We start from the raw sequence: 11529 nt of genomic DNA on the forward strand, positions 1-11529 counted from the left end.
AGGCTAACCAGTTATCATATACTCTCCATTACAATTGACTTTTAGTAAGGAGTCTAATATATCTCATTTGAGAATATTTGAATGTGTGATATATGTGTCAATTAGTCCACCACAAGGTTTTTCTCAAAAACTTGATATTGATTATAAAGAAACATATTCCCTGTAGTGGATGCAAACACATTTCAATATCTTATTTATATGACAACACAAGAAAAGCTTGAAATGCATTTGATGAATGTAATAACAACTTATTTGTATGGAAAACTTGATAATGATATCTATATGAAAATCCCTAAAAGAATCATGATGCTAGAAGCATCAAGTCCAAATTTTAAACATATTTATTCCATTAAATTACAAAGATCTTTGCATGGATTGAAGCAATCTGGGCATATGTGGTATAAATATCTAAGTGATTATTTGGTGCAACACAAATATCAAAAGGATCCAATATGTCCATGTGTTTTTATAAAATGAAATGGACCAAAATTTATCATTATTGTTGCATTTGTTGATGATTTGAGATATCATTGGAAGTTCTGAAGAACTTCTAAATGCATTTGATATCTTGAGAAGGGAATTCGAAATGAAAGATCTAGGAAAAATGAAATTTTGTCTTGCAGATGTAGGACACTTGAATGGACTTTAAAGAGCATGAAAGTTTCAAAATAGTTATGTACCTATAAATTTTATACCCATGTTGTATTCATATATGCAATTGCTTATATAATTTCTCAAAAAATAAAAATCTCTAATGGATTAAATATTTTAAGCTAAATTTACTACTAATAAGTGAACTAGAAAAAAAAATCTAATTTCAAAATTAATCAAACAAAATTCAAACACCTAAATTATCAGATATATATATATATATATATATATATATATATATATACACTAAATATTCAAGCAATATATATAATACCCTTTTTTACTATTTTTTATTTTCTTCTATGACCTAATTTACAATTTATAAAGGACATCATTTTTTCTTTAAAATGTCATTAAACTAGCCAATGCCATAGTTGCAAAATTTCTTCTTAAATGTATTCTAATGGATGTTTTAAGCACAGAAATAGAGGATCCAACATGATCTAATATATTAAGATCAGGGCAAACAAACAAAAACAAAAAACAAAAGTGGATAAAAATATTTTACAAAGGCTTAAAACATATTTTAAACAATAATTTAAACCTCCTTTTTCCTTCCAAGAAGCTCCAAGAGGTAACAAGGCCACCCTTGTCATGACTCAAAGCTTCCAGGCCTTTGAACAAAAAGGAGGGAAGATTACAGAGAACTATACACCCAAGTAAACGGAACAAATCACCAAAGAACACCCAATAGCATAACATTTCAAACAACTGAAATTGCCTGCATACCTGCCTCCAGTTTGGGAAATTGATGCATCACTTAAACAGGTATGACATCATTTGAAGTGTCCTCACAACTCAACACTATCCCATCGATACTCACTGGAAGGATGCAACTGGTCCATTGGCATCCAGTGTAAGCTGGTTCGTGGGGAGGAACAATCATAAGCACATTCGCATTCCTTCGAACAACTCCCATCACACTCACAGTACTGCCTTCCTTGATATGCCTGCAAACAGAAACATGACGAGAAACACCAGTTGGCAGTGCCCTGAGATAATGATTTTCGCATCACAATTTACTTTCCAGCTTAATATTCAGTCAAGTATGTGATTACGAAAGAACTTCTACCATCTCTGGTAGAAGAACAAGGGCCAGGATAGTCCATTGTTAGTCCTACCAGCCTACCCCAGTAAGACAATGAATGATTGAAATGGCAGCTAAAACAGAATATTTATAATCATTAAAAAGAATTAGATTACCCTTCTTTCACCCGCATTACACGATCATCGCTTGAAAGATTCCTCTGAGCCAACCATTGAAGAAACTCAGGAGAGGACTCTTTCTTGCCCGGGTCAATGTTTAAAACTGCAGACTCGTTGACGTATGTAGTTATCTTTGCACCATAACCAGTCTTTACCAATGCTCTTAATCCAGACTGGAAATCTGAAATGTAGAAATCAACTACATGCCTCTGCCAAAAGTTAGACATCAAATTCAGAAGCTGCTTCCAAAGGGATATTTATTTCAAGCACATGAGACAGCTGAATGAAGAAATAATGATAGATAAGCAAACATTTGACTTCATTGTTGAAGGACTTTATCAGATCAAAGGATGTAACATAGACTGAAAAGCAAGCACTTACCTCTGTTGCTCGAAGACCCCAAGTAAAAAGGCGGTGCTGTGGATTGGCCGGTTTAGAGTTCCAACCCCTGTACTCATATAAACTTGTAGATGTGTACACACATCTAGGTACTCTTGTAAAAGTTGACTCTAGGGGAACACTTCCACAGGTAACAATCTGCAAATTATTTAGGGAACGCAAATAAGCATAAAGATAATATACATGGAACGGAATGATGCACCAGTAACAAACATCTATATAGAACTACATGATCTTTCTATATAATGTTATAAAAAGGTCATAAGTGAAGCTTGTGCTATTTGTCAGTGCAGTATCTGGACTTGCAATTCTGCATGCGGATTAATAGCTTCTCCAATTACACTTTACCATAAAACCTTTAATTAAAACAATGCCTATTACAATGTATGGCATCAAATATATCTCAAAAGAAATCTGCAACAACAATAATCATGACACACATTTAACGTACTAAACAGGGGACTTTATTAATGGTGCACATTCGACACTGATGACTAAGACCATTTCCATCACATGTAGAGTGACAAGGCCAGAAAATTTTGGATTAGACTTTTAACACTAGGAACCATCAATGCTAAAATACCAAATACTTTGTATGATTCATGAACTGTAGTTTGTAGGATATGTTAGTTTCATATCCGTTTAGAGATTATTCAACCATGAATGAGCAATTTTCCCTCTTGAATAAAACCATATGAATTCTCATATTTACCCTGAAAGCAATTTTTGCCATTTGACGTTGACAAGCACTACCCGTTTTCAGTTCAGAGGGATGATTTGCATGCTCTGAGCTCAACTGAAGCAATTCACCGTCTTAATCAGGAGAAACGGTTAATGAGATAGTGTCTTAGAAAAGGATAAGCCAACCAACATATGTGGTAGAAAGACACAAGCGGCCTATACAATATTAGGCAGAGTAAAACTGATCCAACATACCAAAATAATCATTGATCCAATTTATATTCATAAAATGAAGGAAAACCTAATTCATGCAGCTTAAATGACATCAAGGTGTTGGTCTATCTAGAAGATACCTACCCCAGAGACCTTGATGTATTGACCATCTTTTGCAGTTCTTAGCTCGGCATCAGGATAGCTGGCAATGAAATGTGTCAAAGCTCTTCTTCCCCAACAAAGGTTTCGTATAGAAAGTCCTGCTACAACACCATGGAGAGACACCATTAATAACAAGAAGAGCATTATCAACAACACCAAGAATAATCAAGGAGTTCAAAGATCTCATAATTAAGTCCAGGATGTATTACCATTAGAAGAAAACTTATCTACTTTGTTGATAGTGGTAACAGCTTGTTTGTATGCAGTTGAAGTGCTATGTATCTTTACTGAACCACTGGATTCCAATGGACCAGAAACTTTACGAGGGGCTGCAGATGAATTTAGTGGACCTGAAGAAACAGGACCGGATGTTATGAGTCCTGTTGTAGGGAGAGAAAGGGGACCAGAATTATGGGAGGCTGTCAGATTGGTTCCTCCAGATTGCTGACCAGATAATTTTTTCGTAGAATCACTCTGTTTGTTAAGAGGTCCAGAATTGGACTTCTGCCTATTTGAACTTCCAGTCCCTGGTACCGAAATTCGACCAGGTGATTGGCTGGACCGGTTGCTAGAGTTGGGAATGGCAGGTCCAGAATAAGCGGCAGCACCTCCAAATGAACCTGTCTTGCCAGAAGCATTTGTCACCGGACCGGACTTTCTTGATCTTGAGTTATCTGTGGGTATGTCAAACATCTTTCCAAGCTCTCCAGATTTCTTAACATCTCCGCCAGTGTATGGCATGGCCACAGAACTCATAGTTGGAGGCTTCTCTTTTGGCTGCCCAGGGCGGCCTGATACATACAACCCATTGCTGAGTTGATGTGATGGGAATCTGGATCCCATTGAGTTTTGCCTATATGCTCCTTCAACTTCTCTGGATCAAGTGCATACTCAAATCATAAAGGTTCATATGGATATATGCTGCAGCAACTCCAAGTCACATTGAATGATCATAGGAAAAAAAAAAATTATTCCGCTGGAGCAGACATGATGCTTTAACTGGAGGGATACTCAAGAAAACTTCCAATAATTCTGTTTAGCAACATTAGATCATTATGACAAAAATAATGTAAAATATGTTGATAAATCTTCATGTTTAGGATATATTTAACACAACTGCAATAAGATAAAAAATACAAAAACAAAGTTCATTAAAGCACAATTTATCAAATTTACATGACTAATTCTATCACATCTTAGTTTTTGATGCATTGCTTAACAAGATGGATATGCTTATACTCTATTCGCAGCTCAGTATGTGCAGGGAACTAAAGCTACAGTGATTGACAAATGAGGAACGCATTTTTGCTCTTTTACAACATAATATAGGAAAATAAAGCAACATAAATGAGTTGGATCAAGGAGGGGTTTATTCAATCCTAACTCAGCTTGTTATTGTTGTTAATCATAAATTAGCATGTAGATGTTCCCATCTTATTAGAACAGTAAAGCTAATCCAGTGTTAGGAAAGTGCATCCATGTAGAATCTCCTCTCTAAAAGGAAGATTTTCCCCTTAAAAAAAGTCTGAGATTTTTAGGTAATGACAAAATGGATAGAAAAAAGTTGAATAGTTTGCAAATGTCATCTCTGTTTCCTCTTTATTTTGTTTATTTGTTTAGATTGTGAATCTCAATCCAAATTTCTCCTATAGAAAGTCAATATTCCAGATTATTCAAAGGAATGTCATATATACATATCAAAATTTATGGTTCTCTAAATTTTGCAACTTATATAGTAATTCCTTCCAGACTAAATCTTTTGGATCTTAGTGTAAACGGAAACATTTACCCTAAGATAGGCCAAGAAGCCCATTTGCCCCAGCAACAGCACAACAATAATGCATCTTCCAAGTCATTTTATTAATGGAAATGTAATTTTTCCAAAAGAAGTGTAACTTCGTAAACCAAAACTTTTGTTAGTTGATTGGATGAAAGAATTTTGTTCATAGAATATTATTCCTATTGATCCAATGAAAATTACTAAAACATGCTGTTTCTCAATCCCACTTGTGAAACCAAATCATCATATTTTTTAATGGATGAAGATTTTTTAATTATTTCTAATATCAAAAAATTAAACATATTAACCCATAAATTTATGCTGATTATGTGACTCTTGACTTATTAGTCTTCTATAATAAAATACTCTACCTACTACATGTTTAAACTAGCAAAAATGCTGGAAGCACAAGATCACCCAGTGATATAATATATATATATATATATATGCAAGGGGAATATATAGTTACAGAATAGATAGTAGATAAGAAGGAAAACAAATATGGAGATCCTTTTTCCATTGAAACATGAAAAAGTACATAGATGAAAATTAATAAACGATAAGAGAAAATTATGAAGAGAACACTGAATATTTGCTTCTTCCTACCTATATGGATGAAATAATCTTACTTCATAATCGCATAAACAGGCTTATTACTTCATGCTCGATGATGATAACATTAAGAACCTCTACTTCAACTAATTAAATTGCATATATTGACCTTTCTACTATTTAGCCAACTAAAGGCTAATCCCTAAATGGTCAAGTCATGAACCACTAGTAGTTCAGTTTGTTAAAGCCTCATTTCTGCTGGGCAACTTCTTCACAATCCAAACCTGAGCTTTAAATTTAGACAAGATCTCCAAAGGAAGCTGGTTTGTAAGATTAAATTTGATCTTGAAGTTTGAACTTTGCTCAAGTTTGATCTTAAAACAAATTTTCACCTGATTTAGATGTAAAAGAGAGATGCACGTCAGCCTGTTTTGCAGTATAATCGAGCTGATCCCCAACTTATCTTGCTTAGATATGCAGACCAAACGATGGTTGGTATATTTAAAGTTTGATATTGAAGTTTGATAGTTACTCAAACTGGAGCCTAATAACAAGTTCCTGGGCACATTTTGTCCAGATTCCTTGGAGTACTAGAACCCAGGTCCACGCTTCATCACCATCCTCTTTGTCACTCAATATGTCCCGCTATCAAACTCCCCGCTGCAAAGCAATTACCACAAGACGGGAAATATTACTGACGATCATGAAAAAAAAACACACAAAAATGAAACAATGGAAACATGAGAATGGAAACGGTTAACTACTCATTCGCATTGGTCAATCAGCAATCGTTCGAGACAAAACAAAGCTATAAATCTAGGCACACGATAAATCCAACCATTTATATCATCAAACACGAAGAACGCAAGGCACATCCAGCCGGCTCAACTAAAACAAATTTAAAGAAAAATTAGCAAATCTTCCTATTTTCCAATAAAAAAAACCCGACCTTTCTCACTATCAAGATTTCAATCAAACCAGCCAAGAAAACCACATCTCCCAATTCACACACAGGGAAGCCAGCACACGGCCTCACCTTAACGAAGCACGCCACCAACATAATAACAAAACACAAATAACAAAATCTAGCAAATGGATATTTTGCGCATACCTAGAAAGCGCAAAGCGCAGATGGATGCCTCCCCATCAAAACGATCAAAACCAAACAAAAAAAAGAAACGAATGCGACGATCTTCTCCAGCAACAATCGACAGCTCGCCCCGTTCTCTCCTACGCTACTGCTGCTGCTGCGGCAGTCTCTTCCCCCCACGCCAGCACACCGCCATTAAAGGGCGCAGACAAGGCAGTAAAACCCTCGCCCCACCTCCCGATTGGTACCGTCCCTTTCATTCCGAAAGACTAATTCTGCCCTTCAAAGCAGAAGATACTACCAAAACGCCACCCTCTGTTATTTTTGGTCAACAATTTCATGTGAGATGACTAATTTACCCCCAATCCCAGGGCATTTACCATAGAACTCACCTCATTTTAGTCATTTCAATAAAAGTGAAATGTCAACAGTTTCACACGATCAATCCAATGATTATTTATAAGAAGATAAATTAAAAAACTGTAATTGATCACTATAGAAGAATATATTATCTCAACTTCGTCAAGATTTGATCTTGTCGACTTTAACAAATCTATCTCGTAATAACCAACTCAATTATGCTTTCAAACTACCATAGAATTTGCACACTCTCCTTCTGTGTTGTATAAACTTCATTATTTCTATCATCCGCTGCAACGTCCCATTCAAGAGGGCTGGAGGGAGCTATGAAAGGGCAACCAATTCTTCAACCCCAACAATTCTTTTATTTTATTTTCTTTTCTTTGATACGATGGCTACATCACATGCTTTCATTCATTTTCAGAATCTTTTTGATAAATATATATAAATTAATCTAAAAATAGAATGCAGAAGAAAAAAAAAAAAGTAAAGTCTTATATTTTTATATATATTATAAGAGTAAAAAAGCAACTATTAAATTGATAATTATTGTACTCATCAACTAAAAAGGAATCCTTCCTATCGGGTATTTCTCTTATTTTTGTCTATATTTTTTTTCAAAGGACAAAAACATTGATAATTATGAGAATGGTATTTTCCTTAATGGAATAAGAGAATTTCTACTATTCTGTTTCTGTCAATTGAAGAAAATTTTGATAATTAAAATGCTTAATTCTTCACTAATATTTTTATATGATATAATATTTCAATGTTTAAACTAAACCCTTTGTGGAATCTGCCGACAATGTTTCGGTAAAGTAGGAGAGGGTAGGTTGGTAATAAAGCAAGTTAAAGAAGTGTATTTTTTATTTTATTATAATTTTTTATTTTTTTTTAAATGACATTAGTTTTTGAACTATCATCCCAATTTAAATTCCAAATTTATTTACACATCATTTTATAAATTATTTTATAATTTTTCAATTTACCTTCTCATAGATAATCATTAAGTCGACCGTGTAGAACAATTGAAATAACATATTCCACCTTTTACTATAATAAAAATAATAATAAATTTTTTATTTTTAAATTTTATATAAATGAAAATGTTATATTACATACTTATTTGTGAGCACTTAGTATTATTTTTTTAATTTTTTTCTAATTTAGGATTTAAAGTATAGGTTCAGGATTTAGTGTTTAAGTTAAAGGAAGTGAAAATTGAAAAAATAATTTACGCTAAATGCTTATAGGGCGTTGTCATCCCTCTTTACATAAACACATAAAATAATTTATCATTGATCTTTGAATCTTTCAACTTAGATATTTTAATTCTATAAATTATTTTTAAAAATAAACTTATATGATGAAAATTTGCATATTTGTGATTCCTAGGGGTCAATCCTCTTCCTCATGAGTTGACTATTGACTTGTAACTCATTATAAATTATGTTCATTTATCATTGATTTTGATGTTTGAAGAACTATTTAAAGTAAGTGCTTTGTGCTTAACAAGTTAATTAAGTATAAGATTGATGATGGATGTGTTCGATCAAGCATGAAGCTATGGAAGCTTTGATGTTAAGGTGATGCTATCAAGTTTGAAGTGAACTTAAGATCTAAAACTATTTTAATATAATTTTAGTTAGATTATATTTGAATGAAATGTTGTAGTAGATAGAATTAGTTAACTAGAAAGCCTTGTTTAGAAGCAATTACACTTGATATTGACCTTGTCTCAAGTCCCAAGTATCTATGTTTGAATTAGGAAGTTTTGGATTGATAAATTTTTGTTGGTGTAATTATGCGAATGACCGAGTTCAATGAAATGATATTAGAGAGATTATTGATGCAACCATACCCTAAGTGGTTGTTGATGCAATCATGTCATAAGTGGTAGAGTTTGATTTTGAATCTTGATGTTCCATAAATATATAGAGTGTTCCATAACTGAAGAAGGGAAAACATACATAAAGGAAAATAAAATTGAAGAGCAATTAAAGGCCTACTTCATTTGCTACGTATGCAAGAAGAAAGATCATTACGAGAACAAGTGCTTGGAACCAAAGAAAAAGAGAAAAAGCAAAAGAGAAAAAAGAAGACTCTTATCGTAACATGGGATGATGCAAACTCATTAGAAGAAGGATCCCTAAAGCTATTAAAGCACAAATCTAATGACCATCACTAATGAAGGACAAAAAGAGAAAGAAGCAAACTAAAGAAGAAAAAGAGAAAGAAGTAAGTGAAAAGGAGGCTCCAAGTGAGGGGAGGAAAATCACACTAATTAAGGTTACTAGACCCTACTCATGAAGAATTATTAGAAATGATTTGCCATCTTACTAGATCTTGCTAATGTAAACTTAAAAGTTAAATATTATTATGATAAATTGCATATGCATAACATTTAGCCGTTCGAGCATACTACAAATAATTCATCTCCTAAACTAAGAGATAAACTCGTGATCCCTCTTAGATCGAAAAGCATAAGAAGGAAAGTGAGAATTTAAAATCTTAGACTGAGGAGATGAAACATGCATTAGAAAATTTCATAAGTATCTAAATATAATACTTGGAAATCAAAGAGCAATTTTAACAAGGCTATTTTGGGATATACACCCAAACAAAAAGATAAAGTATACATCTAACTAGTATATAGAAATACAATATCTGTTGGTTATAAATATCTGTTAATTATCTGTTAAATATCTGTTATTTTTTTATAGATATTTTCTAGAATAGGCCCTATACTCTAACTATAAATAGGGCCTTATATGTTGCAATTGGAATAAGATTTCTTAAGTTATTTTGGTAACATGGTATCAGAGCCTTAGAAAATTAGGTTTTTTTTCTTTTGCGCCTTCGCGCCGACTTTTCTCCCTAACTCGCGATTTCCTCTTTCGCGACTTTCTTCCCGGCTTCAAGCGCCGCTCCGAGTTCGCTTTCGCTCCGACTTTTCTCGCCGCTCGCTGCGCTCGCCTATCACCGGCGGAAAGCATCAAATCAAGCGGCTCCCTCTCGTCAAACTGTGGGCACCGTCATCGCTGCGACGTCTTCTCCGTCGCCTTCTTCCTCTGCTTGCCGCCGCCCTGCCATCGTCATGCTGCGTGAAGACCAGCAATCCTCCGTCGCGTCTTCACCGCCCGTCGCGTGAAGAGGACCAGCAGTCGTCGCCCTGCCGCCCTCCCTGCTCAGCGCCGCCGCTCTCCCTGCACAGCGCCGCCGCCGTCCTCTGCCCTAGCTAGCTGCGTGGAGAAGACGCCGATCGACAATTCCAGGTTTTCCTCCCCTAATTAACCTTCTTCGCCTCCAGTGCTAGGTTTTCTTGGTTCAGTTCATCGACTTTTCCCCTCCGCGCCGCGCCCTGCTTCGCTGCGAACGCGCTCGTGGTCACCTTCACCACAGCGTCTTCGAGGGAACGCACAGGTTCGCTGGGTGTTCGTCATTCTGACGACCTGCTCGCGATCGTGTGCAACTGCCGTCTGTTAGTCCTTACAAGCGCCGCCGCCAAAGAAAGGCTCTTGGCTGCATTGTCTGGATCGCAATTTTGGCCGTTATCCTGAATTTGGAGCAGCTAATCACAGGACATAGGTTTCTGTCAGCACCGATTGGTTTCTTCTGCTTGAATTTGTGCTCTACCCAGTGGACAGTTCATCCACAGATTACAGCAATTTGGCTTATTCTTTGGAATTTTTCTTCAAATTTGGGGATCCACAATATTCAGGAGTCCAGAAACCTATACAGAACTTAGATACAGACATTTTCTTGAATTTGGAACATTCTAGTTCTTCGTCTCACAACAGCACCAAGTTCGGTGTTTGAGAGTTACATATCTTTGGACTTCATTCTATCGTGATGGATATGGTGCTTGTCTCTGCAGAAGAATTTGCCAAGTTCTCTCAATATCAAGAATCACTTAAGTCTTCATCTTCCTCTATCATTGCTATTGCTGATTCAGGTAACCACAATACATGTCTTCTTTCCTCATCCTCTAAATGGGTCATTGATTCTGGTGCCACGGATCATATGACAGGTAATTCTAATCTCTTTTCTACTTTCACACACAAATCCAACACTCCGATTGTTACCTTAGCTGATGGGTCTTCATCTTGCGTTCGTGGGTCTGGCACTGTCAATCCCACTCCTTTGCTTTCCTTATCCTCTGTCCTACATTTACCTAATTTATCCTTTAATTTGCTCTCTGTTAGTCAATTAACTCGCAATCTTAACTGTTGCATCACATTTTTTCCCGATCATTGTTTAGTTCAGGATCTTTTGACAAAGAAGATTATTGGTAAAGGACATGAAAATGGAGGTCTCTATATTCTTGATTCACCTTCCCCAAGATCTCTCGTTTGTTCAGGTGAAAATTCTCCTTTTGAGGCTCATTGTAGGTTAGGACATCCATCTCTTCTATCACTCAAGAAACTCTGTCCAC

General features: G+C 35.4%; 1 protein-coding gene across 2 annotated transcripts; it reads right to left on the reverse strand.

The window, feature by feature from the left end:
- Window positions 1-1076: 1076 nt before the first annotated feature.
- LOC141836291 (putative membrane protein At1g16860) lies at window positions 1077-6953 on the reverse strand. Of its 2 annotated transcripts, none has more exons than XM_074723747.1 (7): window positions 6756-6953; window positions 6037-6304; window positions 3522-4344; window positions 3295-3410; window positions 2239-2394; window positions 1855-2066; window positions 1077-1601 (listed from the first exon to the last, which is right to left on the reverse strand). In XM_074723747.1, the coding sequence occupies exons 3-7, from the start codon at window positions 4153-4155 to the stop codon at window positions 1412-1414; spliced, it is 1308 nt and encodes a 435-aa protein (XP_074579848.1). In that variant the 5' UTR covers window positions 4156-4344; window positions 6037-6304; window positions 6756-6953; the 3' UTR covers window positions 1077-1411. The 2 variants fall into 2 exon arrangements, with proteins under 2 accessions (XP_074579848.1, XP_074579847.1); XM_074723746.1 differs by having other exon boundaries at window positions 3295-3413.
- Window positions 6954-11529: the final 4576 nt, after the last annotated feature.

This window comes from Curcuma longa, chromosome 10, assembly GCF_044706935.1.
Source record: "Curcuma longa cultivar G26 ecotype Majalengka, Jawa Barat chromosome 10, ITB_CL_G26_1.1, whole genome shotgun sequence".
NCBI lineage: Eukaryota > Viridiplantae > Streptophyta > Magnoliopsida > Zingiberales > Zingiberaceae > Curcuma > Curcuma longa.

What these genes read in the sequence shown, in the direction of transcription:
- LOC141836291 (XM_074723746.1), bottom strand. Translation starts at nt 4,155, where the DNA reads ATGGGATCCAGATTCCCATCACATCAACTCAGCAATGGGTTGTATGTA. An exon ending in AGATAAGTTTTCTTCTAATG is followed by an intron (nt 3,414 to 3,521) that starts GTAATACATCCT and finishes ATGGTGTTGTAG; the next exon opens with CAGGACTTTCTATACGAAAC. An exon ending in AATACATCAAGGTCTCTGGG is followed by an intron (nt 2,395 to 3,294) that starts GTAGGTATCTTC and finishes AATAATTTGCAG; the next exon opens with ATTGTTACCTGTGGAAGTGT.